At 33.9% G+C, this 15,347-nt stretch overlaps 2 protein-coding genes and 1 long non-coding RNA gene across 4 annotated transcripts; 1 reads left to right on the forward strand and 2 right to left on the reverse strand.

Annotated features, from left to right (window-relative positions):
* Positions 1-1,406: 1,406 nt before the first annotated feature.
* LOC115978187 (geraniol 8-hydroxylase-like) lies at positions 1,407-7,554 on the forward strand. Its single transcript, XM_031100210.1, has 3 exons — positions 1,407-2,674; positions 2,939-3,344; positions 7,261-7,554. Exons 1-3 carry the CDS (start codon positions 1,784-1,786, stop codon positions 7,458-7,460), a joined length of 1,497 nt encoding a protein of 498 aa, XP_030956070.1. The 5' UTR covers positions 1,407-1,783; the 3' UTR covers positions 7,461-7,554.
* Positions 6,318-7,228, reverse strand: LOC115978216. The gene is made up of 2 exons (XR_004088666.1): positions 6,612-7,228; positions 6,318-6,525 (listed from the first exon to the last, which is right to left on the reverse strand). It is a non-coding gene; the product is annotated as an uncharacterized LOC115978216 (long non-coding RNA).
* Positions 7,555-8,852: 1,298 nt separating the features above from the next.
* LOC115978199 (2-oxoisovalerate dehydrogenase subunit beta 1, mitochondrial) lies at positions 8,853-15,227 on the reverse strand. 2 transcript variants are annotated; one of them, XM_031100218.1, is made up of 13 exons: positions 14,844-15,227; positions 13,780-13,915; positions 13,366-13,401; positions 13,214-13,273; positions 13,081-13,138; positions 12,872-12,969; positions 11,929-12,018; positions 11,763-11,831; positions 11,573-11,659; positions 10,933-11,028; positions 10,773-10,850; positions 9,239-9,325; positions 8,853-9,152 (listed from the first exon to the last, which is right to left on the reverse strand). In XM_031100218.1, exons 1-13 carry the CDS (start codon positions 15,014-15,016, stop codon positions 9,117-9,119), a joined length of 1,104 nt encoding a protein of 367 aa, XP_030956078.1. In that variant the 5' UTR covers positions 15,017-15,227; the 3' UTR covers positions 8,853-9,116. The 2 variants fall into 2 exon arrangements, with proteins under 2 accessions (XP_030956078.1, XP_030956085.1); XM_031100225.1 differs by having other exon boundaries at positions 13,780-13,891; positions 14,844-15,225.
* Positions 15,228-15,347: the final 120 nt, after the last annotated feature.

Here is a 15,347-nt window from a genome sequence, read left to right on the forward strand (position 1 = left end):
CAAAAGAAACGAAGGACGTTTTGACATATAACATTTTTTTTTATAAAATTTATTACCTATGCCTTGTGGTGTTTCATGCGGATTAAATATCTTTAGTTGTTGTAAATGAAATTTTATCATATCTATGCACACAAGAAAAGGAATGTCCTTCATTATGATGTATTGAATTGCAACAATTAATGAATGCTATAGAAACTTCTCATTTAAAAAAAAAAAAAAATTGGCGCTCTTGTATTTCCAAATGAAACCAATGTTCGAATCCTTATTCTCCCAACTATTGAATTATCAAAAAAGAAATAAATATAATTGACTCACATAAAATAGAATGCACAAAAGTGCAGAACCTACCACTAAATTATTAATAAGTTGTCTAAGTGCCTGTTTGGTTTGGCTTAAAAAAAAAAAAAAAAAAAAAAAAAAAGAAGAAGAAGAAGAAGGAACAGGGGTTTAGCTTTTCTCATAGGTTGGGTAGTCATATTTTTTTTTTCTTCATTTTATTATATGACTCTTTTATTTTCTTTATTCTTTTTTACAGTATTTTGTTTAACTTCCATGCAGGAAAGAATGCAGAGTCCCATGGTCCATTGTATATCAATTAAGAAAAAGATTGTTGCTTAAAATTATTCTTGATTAGTGTATAGATTTATTATTTATGGGTTGAATAATTGTTATATACATTAGGCATTTAGGGTATTTTATAATTTTGTTAGTCTGATAAGTGAAAGTAGTCATTTTTCGAAGCAAAAAATTTAAATATTTAAGAAATTAAAATAATATCAACAAAGCAAAAATTATTCATAAACATGAATAAAACTAAAAATATATTAGAAATATATTATATACAATAAATTATACAATTTAAATTCAATTTTTATAATATAAAGATTATAAGTCTTCAATCACTCAATAACATGAACTAAAGTATCTAATCAAAACTTAGGTTGTTAAAAAATCCAAAAGAACAATTAAATCTAGAGTATCATGTAATGTTTAAAGATACTATCTAATCAATTTCATAAGTCATTTCCTATCTCTCACAAAGTAAGAAACTTTTCACTATTACTTTTTCAATCAAACACTGCATAACTACGTATATGTGTGTACATGCATTTGTGATTTGAGTTTCATTTAATTGCAACCTGGTACTATAGCTCGGCCCCTCAATGAAAAATCTTGGCTCTGTTGCAGGAAAGGGATTAATTGTGAAAACATAATAGCTATAGAAAGATATTTAAAAATAAATAATAGAAATGAAGAAAACCCAAAAGAAAAATAGACAACCACATATATAAAAGAGAACACCAAGTATTTTTGTGGTTCGGTCTTATGTCCACAACAATGTATAAGTACTCTCACAAAACCCAAACCCCAATACACCCGGATAGGTCTAATTGCCCAATAACAAATACTAGTGCAATTTCTGATTTCTCATTCCTAATTGCCGCAGCTCTCTCTCATAGAAAACAAAGACCAAACCAAATATATAAATAAGGGACAGCCTAACTGCAGATCAAGTCGAAGATTGAGAAGGAATCTTTTGTCAAGAGTTGACCGCCAAAACCAAGAAGTAAAGAGCTTTGATGAGCTTATGGGGCTTAAAAACTGCCTAAATTCAAGGCAGTTGCTAACAGGCTCCACCCGAAACTGGTGAAGTTAGAGCAAGTGGGTGTGTTCCAAAACTTGAAGTTCTGTTATGCTTGTTGTATATAAAGGAAGAAAGGGAGTCTCTTGTTTTGTTAGTGCTTTGTTCTTTCCTCCTTGAGTCTAGAGTTCACATAGAAAGATGGATTTCTTGAGCTGTATAATATGTCTTTGCCTCACCTGGATCATAATCCAAGCCTTCCTTATTATTTTAAGAAGCAAAGCAATTCCCAAAAAGCTTCCACCAGGTCCAAAACCTTTTCCAGTAATTGGAAACCTCTTAGACCTTGGTGACAAGCCCCACATGTCCCTAGCTAACCTTGCCATGGTTCATGGCGCTATAATGAGACTACAACTAGGCCAAGTAACCACAATAGTCATTTCTTCAGCAGCCCTGGCCAAAGAAGTCCTCCAAACACATGACCAATTCTTATCCAACAGATGGGTGCCAGATGCTTTTCATGCCTGCAGACATGATGAGTTTAGCTTGCCATTGATACCCGTCTCAACACGGTGGAGAAACCTTCGTAGAATATGCACGGAACAACTATTCTCCAACAAGATACTAGATGTCAATCAAGACATCCGCCGCAAGAAAGTGCAGGATCTCCTTGCTGATAGTCGACAAAGCAGCCTAACCAGTGAGGCAGTAGACATTGGCAGAGCAGCTTTCAAGGCGACGGCTAACATGTTATCAAACACAATCTATTCGATGGATATGGTGGACTCCAAATCTGACCAAACTAAAGAGTTGAAGGAGCTGGTGTGGAATGTCATGAAAGATGCAGGGAAACCAAACTTGGCAGATTATTTTCCTGTGCTTAAGAAGATTGACCCCCAAGGCTTAAGGCATAGTGTGGCAGTGAACTTTGGAAGGATGTTAGACCTCTTTGACAACATAATTAGCCAAAGACTGCATTTGAGAAAAATGAGTGGTTCTAACATGAACAATGATATGTTAGATACCCTTCTCAACATCAGTGACAAAAACAGTGAGGAGATGGACAAAACTAAGATAGAACGTCTATTCCTGGTCAGTATTATTACTCTCTTCAGCTTGGATTTTTTTATTAAGATTTTAGGGTAAGTGGTAGTTTAATTACATGGTATTAGAGTAGGTAAAAATCCCACAACTTAGCCCTAATTTGGCCTTCTGGACCACTTGAACTCTTGGGATAACTAGTAGTTTACGTTTATCACTTTGATTATTAGTCCTTTGTTTAGTTTACTTTTGATGAATGATGGATACGGTTTGTGATCTACAAAAATAAGTTCTAATTAAGTTGTTATGCACTAGGACCTATTTGCTGCTGGCACTGAAACAACTTCAAACACACTGGAATGGGCTATGGCGGAGCTACTACACAATCCAGAGGCATTGTCAAGAGCCAAAGCAGAGCTGGAGCAAGTCATTGGCAAAGGCAACCAAGTTCAGGAATCAGATATTCTTCACTTACCTTACTTACAAGCAATAGTCAAAGAAACATTGAGGTTGCACCCACCAGTTCCTTTCTTACTCCCCAGGAAAGCTAGAGCAGATGTAGAAATCAATGGCTACATTATCCCAAAAGATGCACAAGTACTAGTAAATGCATGGACTATAGGCCGAGACCCGAGCTCCTGGGACAATGCAAAATCATTTATGCCAGAGAGGTTCTTGGAATTGGAAATTGATGTTAAAGGCAGGAACTTTGAGCTTATACCATTTGGTGGTGGAAGAAGAATATGTCCTGGTTTGCTTTTGGCTATTCGAATGTTGCACTTGATGTTGGGTTCACTTATACAAGCCTTTGATTGGAAACTTGAAGATGGGGTTAAACCTGAGGATTTGAATATGGAAGATAAGTTTGGCATCACCTTACAGAGAGCTCATCCTCTAAGAGCTGTCCCTATTCCAGTTTAAAAACGGTTGAAGAATTTACTTTGGTTGCAGCTGAAAATACTGGCCCCTATTACCCAATTCTGGTTGTGAAATCAATTGGAGAAATGTACTTGGGGTGACTATGTAATATGTTTTTGCTGTTTTTGTTGTTGTACTATCATAATTTTGTTGGAGCCAAATAATATACATGGCTTGTCAATGGTAACTCAAACATGATCGGTAATATAACAAGGGTTTTACTTAGGGTATATGTTAGTAAACCAATTTATAAAACCTTTTATTGAAAAATGAAAAAGTGGTTAATTTTTTTGACAACAAATTTAGTGATACAAAATTTTAAATACTGGAAACATGCAAACTAAAGTTCCAATTTCGAATCACACGTCATTGAATGTGATCCAATTGTGTTGTGACAAGCACCACGAATGTCACCTCCATAACCTTGTTTTTTTTCTTGGACACTCTCACATCTATATATTACTAAAAGTTGAAGCGTAGCGTTTAATACTGCTGCTCTCACGTTGCGCCACATCAGCTGTCACATCATTTTTTTTTTTTTTTTTATAAATATAATTTGTCCTACAATTTTTTTTTTTTGAAACTATTTGTCCTACAATTTTAAAATGGTTTTTACAGTTTTCAGCCCCATAAATTCAGCTCAATACTTATTTATTTACTTCCACTATCACCCTATAATAAATTTGTATAATTAATTCAGCTTACCTTTTATTTATTTACTTCCACTATCAAGCCCAACTCAAAACCTTTTCAGTTTAGCTTTAGAGTTTTGTATGAATCTTTTCAGCTTTAAAAAAAAAAAAAAAAAAAAAAAAAAAAAAAAAAAAAAAAAAAAACAACAACAACAACAACAACTTTGAAGCCTTTCAAGCTTTAGGGTTTTTTTTTTTTCTTTCCAATTTTTCTATAATTGTTTTTAATATTTATTTTTTTAATATTTACCCTTCTCCAACTTTTCTCTCTCCCTTACCATTTCATCTCCCCACTACTTTTTCAATTTTTCTCCCTCCCTTACCTTTTCATCTCCCCACTACCTTCTACATTAATATCATTCTTCATTTTTCCTTTCATCTTCCTTTATTTTTGTCTTTTCTTATTCACACTCTCTTACTATAAATTTGTTACTATCTCTTCTATTCTATGCATAGTTTTCCCTCACCAAAAAAATGGTTCTCTCTCTCTCTAAATTTTTTGGTGGATTTTTTTATTTTTCTTACATCTCTACTTTAGGTTGATAATTTTTTATATTCTTTAAAATTCTATTTTGGGTTAATGCGATTTAGTTTTGTTTTTTAAATTGTTTTTTTTTTATTCTCTTTGATTGTTAAATGTTATCTTATTACGTTCTAAATAATTAAATATAGCATATAAAAATATAATATTATTCTATTACATAGCATGATTTGGATAATTTGGTATTTATTTTGTTACATAGCATGATTTTTTATAGTGCCCAATTTAGATGTTAAACGATGTGACTTTACTAATTTTTGTTTATTTTCTAATCCTTTGTGGTGGACAAAGTACTCTTAATAGTTGCATTAGAAGTACTCTATAATGCCATTCATTTAAAGAGAAGTAAAGGTTAGCCAAACGAAAATAATCGGATAGGTGACAAATTTTAAATTTTGCAATTTTATTTTAATTATTATTATTTTATAACAATGCCTGTATAAAAATTTAATTCTTAGATTTTGCTAATAATTGTTTATTTGATAATATGTTTTGGGTGGCCAAAATTATAATTTTTACAAAGAAAATAATCTTAATAGATTATCAAAAACAAAATTTTATCCTAATATTGGTTCAATTAATTATTGTTAAGTTTTATTAACTTTTTTTAATTTACGTTTTTTTGATGTTTTGGATTGTTCTTATATTATATTTATGATTGTTCCTATAATAAATAAAAATATAATTACGAAATACATCACTCATTATTAGATTAGTTTAAATTGTAATTTTTTTTAATAAAACTATCATAAAAATTATTATCACGCGTAATGCGTGAGTTTATAGCTAGTTCAAACTACTCTAGAGGGGAAAATACTTACATACCCTTAGAGTATAATAAAATTGTGCTCACCTCATTATAAATGTGAGAAAAAAAAAACCATTTATTGTGCTATAAGGACGTAAGAATTACTCACATTAGAGAAGACAAACAGTTAAAAAAGGTCCCTCGGGAAGGAGCAAGTTTGTACTTTAGCCTTAAAGGAGGAACTGGGGAGTGGGGACCCATATCAGCAGAAACTGATAAGAGTCCTTTCTTTGAGGTGGTTGCAGTCATTGAAGTACTCCATTAATCACCCTCTTGATTTTTTCAAAGCTGAAAGATATGTTTAACGGCAACCCAAAGTCAGTGTATCAGACAATTTATTGGCTTGGACAATTACTGTAAAGTTTGTCTCTATTGAAAGGTTGGGCAGTATTGATTTGCACCCAAAAGAAAAAGAAAAAAGCTGAGGAAATAGCTTTATCACATTGATTTTACTCACTAAAATAGTATCCACGTGATGGGTATTATTGATGCAGGAGGCCATATACATTATTGAAAGACTTATTTTGAATTTTGTAATTTTCAAAATTTTCTAAAATAGCATTTTAATTCCTTGATTTTAGGTGTTCTAAAGATTTTTCTGGTTTAGATAAGATAATAATGAGGTGCTTGTATTTGGGCAGCAAAATGAGCTGCTTGTATGTTCATTTCATTTATATCAGGTTAAAAGAATTCTGGGTATGAGACCCTTTAATTGCCAGTTTTTTTTTTTCCACATTTAGAAGAGATTGAAAATGGACAGTGCACTTCAAATTTCTTCCTGATGTGTTTATTTTCGTTAGATAGCCCAGATGTGAGGATTATTTGTACATGTAAATGACAACAACGGTGATAATGACCATGATGCATCTTTAGAATAAAGCAGGACAGTGGACAGTCCGATGTGCACGTAGTAATTGACAGTTGATTTGATAGCGTCCAATATCTGCAAGCAGGCAGGGACCATGTTAACAAGAATAAATTTATATCCAGACAAGAGTATTGTGCAGGAAAAAGATCTAAACAGCATACCTTGTTCTTTGTTGGCATATAGAATGGTTCAAAAACAAGAGGGAAGGGGGTGTCCAGACCACAAACTCTGGCTACAGGGGCTTCTAACTGCAAAAGCATGAACTTTTTAGTCACTAATTCGTTCAAGTTCAAGTATATCAGCTCACATCCAGGCTGATCCAGTTTGCCTTACCAATTATAAAGCAAGCACATGTTTATATTTTGAGTTTTTCATAGAATCAGTTCTTCAAGTAGCATTTCCACTTCTAAAGACATGTTATGATAGTATGATACTCCATATAGCTTAATGTGACATGCTTCAATTCATGACAGACAGAAGAGATCTAAAAGGAGAAGTGAGCAAAGAAACAATAAAGAAAAAAATAAATAAAAATAGAATTCAAAGATGTAATTTGTTAGTCAACCCTGTAACGTAAATCCATATCGAGGCAACCTCACCCCCGGTACTCCACATCTTTGAGGATTTCATCTTCTATATGGCTGATAATGGGTTTTTTCTTGTTATGCCTTCTTGGGAAATTCTGTTACTGTATCTAACCAAGACAACTTTAGATTTACAAATATTTTGCAGCTTACAAGCATCATCTAATGCAAATTGCAGTTGATGGGTATTGCTGTCAAACTCAATAATTCGAAGTTTCGAACCTACCATTTGGTGGTGGAAGAAGAATATGTCCTGGTTTGCTATTGGCTATTCGAATGTTGCCCTTGATGTTGGGTTCACTTATCCAAGCCTTTGATTGGAAACTTGAAGATGGGGTTAAACCTGAGGATTTGAACATGGAAGATAAGTTTGGCATCACCTTACAGAGAGCTCATCCTCTAAGAGCTGTCCCTATTCCAGTTTGAAAATATTGGCCCCTATTATCCAATTCTGATTGTGAAATCAGTTGGAGAAATGTACTTGGGGTGACTATGTAATATATTTTTGCTGTTTTTGTTGTTGTACTTTCTTAATTTTTTTGAAGCCAAATAATATACATGGCTTGTCAATGTTAACTCAAATTGACAATATAACAAGGGCCTTATTAACTAATGCCCTTAGTAAACCTTTTCAAAAAACTTTTATTGGAAAATGAAAAAGTGATTAACTTTTTTTATAATAAATCTAAAATGATACAAAATTTTCTAAAATGATACAAAATTTTAAATATGGGATACATGCAAAATGATACGACCCCCTCCATGGCCACATGCAACACATCTTTTCCCTCGAAGGGCTATGGTTAGATCTAAGGATTTTCAAAAATAAAACAGTAAACAAGAGAAAATTTATGGTTATACTGGATAACTAAGACCTCCTTCACAAGCAAAACTTGATTTTTACTAAAATATTCTCCTCCCTCTTTATTAATCATAATAGGTCTTATATAGGCTTACAACTGAACGTAAAAACAAATCCAACACCTAAACAATAGAAACAATTCCTACAACTGCTAGCCTACTAATCTGATAAGGATAAAGGCAATTGCTATCCTATTAAATAACAAATACTTGAAATATTAAATAATAATCAATAGCTAAGATAAAGATAAACTCCTAAGCAAATTCAAAAGCTAGAACCTATCTGGTATGGCAGCTGGTACGTAACACAAAACCAAAGTTCCAATTTCCAATCACCCGTCATTGAATGTGATCCAATTGTGTTGGGACAGGCACCACGAATGTCACCTCCAGAAGAAAATAAAAGGCACTAAAAAGATGACCACTCTAAAGGAGACAAACAGAGAGAAAGAGGGGAAGGAACAAGTTTGTACTTTAGCCTAAAGGAGGAATTGGGGTCCCATATCAGCAGAAACTGGTAAGAGTCATATCTTCGAGGTGGTTGCAATCATTTAAGTGCTCCATTAATCACTCTCTTGATTTTTCCAAAGCTGAATGGTACATGTTTAATGGCAACCCAAAGTCACCGTATCAGACAATTTATTGGCATGGACAATTATTGTAAAGTTTGACTCCATTGAAAGGTTAGGCAGTATTGATTAATTTGATTTGCACCCAAAATAATAAGAAAAAGCTGAGGAAATAGTTTTATCACATTGATTTTACACTACAATAGTACCATGTGACGGGTATTATTGATGCAGGAGGCCATATACGTCATTGAATGATTTATTCTGAATTTTGCAATTTTCTAAAATGTAATTTTAATTCCTTGATTTTAGGTGTTCTAAAGATTTTTCTGGTTCAGATAAGATAATAAAACCAGCCCTCACTTTGTGGTATCAAGTTATCAACATATTTGGGCAGAAAAATGAGCTGCTTGTATGTTCATTTCATTCATATCAAGTGAAGAGGATTCTGGGTATTAAACCCTTTAATTGCAGTCGTTTTTTTCACATTTAGAAGAGATTGAAAATGGACAGTGCACTTCAAATTTCTTCTTGATGTGTTTATTGTCGTTAGATAGCCCAGATGTGAGGATTATTTGTACATGTAAATGACAACATGGTGATAATGACCATGATGCATCTTTAGAATATAGCAGGACAGTCCGATGTGCACCTAGTAATTTACAGTTGATTTGATCGTGTCCAATATCTGCATGCAGGCAGGGATCATGTTAACAAGAATGAATTTATATCCTGACAAGAGTGTTCTGCAGGGAAAAGATCTAAACATCATACCTTGTTCTTTGTAGGCATATAGAATGGTTCAAAAACAAGAGGGAAGGGGGTGTCCAGACCACATACTCTGGCTACAGGGGCTTCTAACTGCAAAAGCATGAACTTTTTAGTCACTAATTCATTCAAGTTCAAGTATATCAGCTCACATCCAGGCTGATCCAGTTTGCCTTACCAAGTATAAAGCAAGCATTATTATTTTGAGTTTTTTCATAGAATCAGTTCTTCAGGTAGCATTTCCACTCTCAAGACAAGTTATGATACTCCATATAACTTAATGTGACGTGCTTCAACTCAAGACAGACAGAAGAGAGCTAACAGGAGAAGTAAGCAAAGAAACAATAAAGAAAAAAATAAATAAAAATAGAATTCAAAGATGTTATTTGTAAGTCAACCCCATTATGTAAATCCATATCAAGGCAACCTCACTCCCGGTATTCCACATTGTTGAGGATTTCATCTTCTAAATGTGACTTATGATGGGTTTTTTCTTGTTAGGCCTTCTTGGAAAATTCTGTTACTATATTGAAACAAGACTTAGATTTACAAATTTTTTGCAGCTTAAAAGCATCATCCGATGCAAATTGCAGTTAATGGTTATTGCTGTCAAAGTCAATAATTTGAACCTACCTCACACTTCAAAAGAGAAAGATTTCCATAGCATGTAAAGACTTGCTAACTAGCCTAACGTGTGATTACGATTCATTTAGTATGAACCAATAAAGAGAAAATATCATTAGTTAACCATAGAAGCACAGAAAGTATCAACCCAAAATGCAACCGACTTTTGTATTGGTCATGGAACACACCACCATTCTATAGTGCCACACGGAGGATACTATTTATCCATTGGGTTGGAACCTGGAAGAAATTTGGTCCAGAAAGTCATATCTGAGGGCATGGTCTAAGTGACAAAGTCAGAGTGGGTGTGGGAGCATTGATGTTAATAATAACCTGAGAGTGGGAGTGGCTCCCGAGAGGCATATTCATGGTTTTATTGGAAGAAGACAAGTAACATAATCTGTTAAGTTTGACATTTCATTTATTTTTTATTTTTAAATGTTGATAGGGTTGGCTTTAGTTCTTAGGTATGTTTTTTCTGCCATCTAGCTAGTGATATGGCGCTTTTAGACCATCTAGCTAGTGACATGTCTCGGCTTGGCTAAATTCAGGTTCCATTAATCTAAGTCAAAGATCAAATAAAAATACGCACGTGTAAAGAAAAGAAGCCACTCGTGTTCTTGCAAGTATTTGCTTCTTAAATTGGATTTCTTTTTAAATATCTTTCAGCTACTGACTATACTAGTTTGTGTGCCTCTTGTTTGGGAACTAGCCAATTATTAGGAGCCCTAGCTGCTGTAAGTAAAGGAAATCCCAAGTTTTACTAGAATTTGCAATTTTTTTTTTAAGTTGCTACCATAGATGAAACATCAAAAGGAAAAATCAGAAAGTAAAATAAAATAGAAAAGACTTGTATTCAAGTGAAGTATGTAAGTATTATCAAGTGATCAGAAATATACAAAGATTGGCACTTAACCCTTAAGAAACAACGTTCAACAATAGAAGCAGAAATTTCAGCACCAAATCCTCCTGTAACTGGAGCTTCATGACTAATCTGCACACAGGAAATTTATGGATCACCTATAATTTCACCAATTTCATCTCATAAAGCATTTGAATGGAGAAATTATGCTTACAAGAAGTCTTCCAGTCTTTCTGACAGATGCTTCTACAGTTTCCTTATCCCAAGGTATTAGAGTTTTCAGGTCTATCAGTTCACAAGAAATTCCTTCCTGCAAAGTCGCATGGTTTGAATAGAGTTTATAAAAGTAAGGAGGACGAGAATCAGAGTCCTTAAAATGACATGATTTGATCCTGTGTTATAAATACCAAGTCAAAACTTAACATATTTGCAATTTTAAATTTATCCAAATCAGGGAATATTTGAAACTTGAGAATTCTCTGGACTAGACAACTTAATTTCTGGAAAAAGTTCATCTCAAGAGGTGGGAAGGCAATGCCCTTTGTGAAAATATCACTTGTCATTTATTAGTATTTACCATAATTGAAAATTTTGACTATTAGTAAGCTTTGTATTTCTAATGTTTACTGGAAAATTTTAGCTTCTGGAAACTTTGAAGAATAGTTTTCCAGCAATGAGAATCACATAAGCTTTGTATTTCTAATGTTTACTGGAAAATTTTAGCTTCTGGAAACTTTGAAGAATAGTTTTCCAGCAATGAGAATCACATAAGCTTTGTATTTCTAATGTTTACTGGAAAATTTTAGCTTCTGGAAACTTTAAAGAATAGATTTCCAGCAATGAGAATCACATACCTTTTCAGCATCAAGACAGGCCTGTTCCATTATAGATAACTGAGCTCCCCACCCAACAAGTGTAATGTCACTGCCTTCTCGAATCACCTGAGTATTTTCAATTTTATTTAATATCAAAGTTCCTATATTACATTACAATCAGTGTTATCTTTTGAATTCTTCAGCTATGATGAAACCAGAAGAAGCGTACCTCTGCCTCTGATAGAGGCAACATGTAATCATGCTCGGGAACCTCTTCTACTGCCAAACGGTAGAGCCACTGTACCACAAGAAATTTTTCCAATTCCAATTTCAATCTCAAAGTTCTCGTTTGATAAATCATCACCTAACAATTCAATGAAGTTTCCTTGCAATACCTTTGGTTCAAAAAATACAACAGGATTTGGATCACGGATGCAGGATAGCAACAAACCTTTTGCTTGCTGCGGGCTTCGAGGGATGATCACCTATACAAGAACTTATTTTGAGAGATTTGATAATAATTCATCAATGCTATACTAGACAACAATGTGCAAGAAGCCCTATTTCCCTTGCAACAAAATTTAGGAAGAAACAAGAAATGCAATATTGCTAATTCCCTCTTTCAACCTCATGGCACTCAGCCATCCCAAAAATTGGTTAACCAATTTAGCTTCATGTATTTTGAATGCAGAAAAATCCATTTTCAATAGAAAATATCAAGCTCTCATGATGAAGGTAGCTGCCAAACATAAAAGATCTATGTGCAGATGAAGACATGAGTGGCGTGTTATGAAGTGGCCACTAGGTTCCAGGCACAACAACTACCAAAAACCCATGCTGACAGACCAGGCTATGTATGAAATCTAGAAATTATGGATTAGACACACACATACACATGTTTGAGCATTTGCTTGCATACAGTAAAATATATAATAGGAATGTTCCCACCAATGTCATAATTGTCCGATGTGATGGTGGTGTAAGTAGCTGATTTTTCATTTGTCATTTGACAAGACAAAAGTACAGTCATAAACTTCCAAAAGAAAAGAACCTTATTAAAAGTGTTGGTACTGTTGTTGTGGTTCACATACCCTTCATGGATGTTCAAGAATTATAAATTGCTTTCAAGGAGACCGTACTCATTGCTGGGGGAGACTTTACAGTTTACACAATGATTTCAACTAATTGTGAACTCATATAATGGAAGTATTTCATCAGAATACTCACATATTACAGTTACAAAATGGAGAATTGCTCATTTTAGAGAATAGATAATAACAAAAATAGAAAATAAATCCCAGAAAGAAGACTAGATGTCTAAGAAGAATGAAAACATACTTTAATACCAGGAACATGACAGAAGAAAGCTTCAGGGGACTGTGAGTGATAATGTCCACCATGGCCCACAGCTCCATAAGGGGTTCTTATTGTTAAACCTAGGGAGAAATGTTGAACCTCAGCATGTGAAATAAAAAGGGGGGGGATAAAAGGTCCAGAAGCTTTTTTTATAAAACTTTTTAAAATGGAAACAAACTATAAGAAGTTACCTCCACAATTAAATTGATTCCCGCTACGGTATCTGAACTTCGCAGCTTCATTAACAATCTACAAGAAATATTCTGTCACTCAACAGTCAATTATAAGGCAACTATAGAACATAGCATTGGGGAGGATGCATGCCTGATCAAACGCAGGAAAAATATAATCTGCAAATTGGATTTCTGCTATGGCCCGATTGCCCTATCATGACATCAGATGAGACAGAAAGTTACAGCTATAAGGCAGAATTAAAAAAAATAAAAAAGCAACCTGTATTTAGGTTTCAAACTCACCATTGCTGCTAGACCAATGCCAAACCCAACGATGCCCTGTTTACACGGCCACGTTAGTATCAAACCTATCAAATGCTCCTTGATCAAATGATACCAAAAACAGAAAAAAGAAATAGGAAGCTAATAGTAAAAGTAGATTAACAAAGATCCTTTGTGTATCACACATTATCAAAATGTGGTGTACAGCTTTCTGTTATACTCGGACTTTGTTGGAGCCTTAAGCTACAAGCCCAAAACCTTCAATCCTTTTTTCTAAATGGGTATTTCCAGAGCACCTCATCTTGTCATTTCGTCCAATTTACAGAGGATTTATTTATGCCAAAAATAATTACTCTAACCCACATAATGTTTTAGGGTGTATATATACAAGGACAAAGGTAATGTAGCAAAAGAATGTGATGTGAAACAAAATACCTGTTCACAAAGAGGGGTATTGAAAACCCTACTTTTACCAAATCGATCAGCTAATCCTGTCGTGCAACGGAATACCCCACCAAAGCCTACATCTTCCCCAAATACGTAAGCTCTGAAAGGAAAGGAAAAGCATGAGCTGAAACATGCTATAAAGATAAACACAATGAGGCAACTTATATTAGTCAAAATGCAATTGAAAATATTGACATCTTTGCATAAAGATTCAGTTATATACGAGCTCTAATGTGTGACTTCAGGCATAACCACAGGAATGAAACAGAATCTACCATGTGCTTTACAGCTCAGAAATCAAAAGCAATTCATTATGGAAGCAAAATTGAGCTTTGAATTAATGGAAGTAAACAGAAATTTGAAACAAAGGGAGACCATTTACCATTTAAGCCTGGCATTCAAGAAAAGGTTTATGATTGAGACTAAGGCTTTGTTGTAGTAATTGTTTCTTTTTATTTTGTTTTTTTTGCTAGCAGTTATAACTTTATAAGCTGTTTTGTAGGCCAAGTCGTGACCATCTGTATCTATCATCTTCTCCTAGTTGTCATATATCTTCAATAAACGGAAACAATTTTAGAAAAATCTAAGAGACAAAATTAATCAATGTGAACATTCTGGTGTTGGAGGGGTCCCAATTTCTTTTGTTTTAGTGTTTCAGAATTCTATCATCATAAGCTACATAAATCACTCAAAGCAAGTTCTCAATTATTAGTTAATAATCCCATGGATGATAAAAAAAAGACTCCATAGTTGGGAACTTGGTATTTCTTTTACCATATATAATTCATTTTCAATAATGGACAGGAGAAAGAAAATGCCAATTACCATAAAATCAATATAGATTCAGTACCAAAATAATCCAAGCTTTATCCTTACCAGGCAAATAAAGAAATGGAATTCAGCAATCTATGACTATCAGAAGCTACAGTTCAATCCAAACAAACCCATTTCAGCAAAACCAACAAAGACCCATTTAGACCCAGCCTCTGAATAAGAATCAGAAACCACAACTCAATAATTTAAATAAATTATAAAAAAAAAAAAAAAATCACCTAGGATCGGTTTCCAAGGCTATGTGAAGAGCTTGGTTGATGGCAGAGTAAAGGTTCATGGATTTCCCATTTTGCTGGACAACAACCTTGTCATCACAAGTGGAAAACTCCCTCCTAGGAACCCAACAACCCAATCTTCCAATCCTTAATCTCTTCAATGAGCTAGCTGCCATGTCAAAATAGGGATAGGAGCAGAGCTACTCTCTCAAGTCTCAACTTATAATATATAAAAGTGTTTTTTATGGGACTGTATCTAATCTTATTCTGTTTGAAGTGAATCACGTTTGTTATTAATCTATCATTTTGAAACCAGGATATACTAGGATATGATAAGGAGCATAGAGCCAGAGCTGTTCAGTTGAGAATAATATCGTTGTTTTGTTTGTTTGTTTGTATAATGAATTTAGTTACTTGGTTTGGTTGTTAGCCAAAGACCAAAAGTCGGACAAAATTTTTTTATGATAAGATATAGTTAGGCGGGACTGAGGTCCACCTCAGCCTAAC

This window comes from Quercus lobata, chromosome 1, assembly GCF_001633185.2.
Source record: "Quercus lobata isolate SW786 chromosome 1, ValleyOak3.0 Primary Assembly, whole genome shotgun sequence".
Taxonomy (NCBI): domain Eukaryota; kingdom Viridiplantae; phylum Streptophyta; class Magnoliopsida; order Fagales; family Fagaceae; genus Quercus; species Quercus lobata.

Excerpts from the sequence above, each read along its gene's own strand:
- LOC115978187 (XM_031100210.1), top strand. The coding sequence starts at position 1,784 with ATGGATTTCTTGAGCTGTATAATATGTCTTTGCCTCACCTGGATCATA. Across the intron at positions 2,675-2,938 it reads AGATAGAACGTCTATTCCTG|GACCTATTTGCTGCTGGCAC; the intron begins GTCAGTATTATT and ends GTTATGCACTAG. Across the intron at positions 3,345-7,260 it reads CAGGAACTTTGAGCTTATAC|CATTTGGTGGTGGAAGAAGA; the intron begins CATTTGGTGGTG and ends TTTCGAACCTAC.
- LOC115978199 (XM_031100218.1), bottom strand. The coding sequence starts at position 15,016 with ATGGCAGCTAGCTCATTGAAGAGATTAAGGATTGGAAGATTGGGTTGT. Across the intron at positions 13,916-14,843 it reads GCCTTGGAAACCGATCCTAG|CTCATGCTTTTCCTTTCCTT; the intron begins GTGATTTTTTTT and ends AGCATGTTTCAG. Across the intron at positions 13,274-13,365 it reads GCATTGGTCTAGCAGCAATG|GGCAATCGGGCCATAGCAGA; the intron begins GTGAGTTTGAAA and ends ATGTCATGATAG.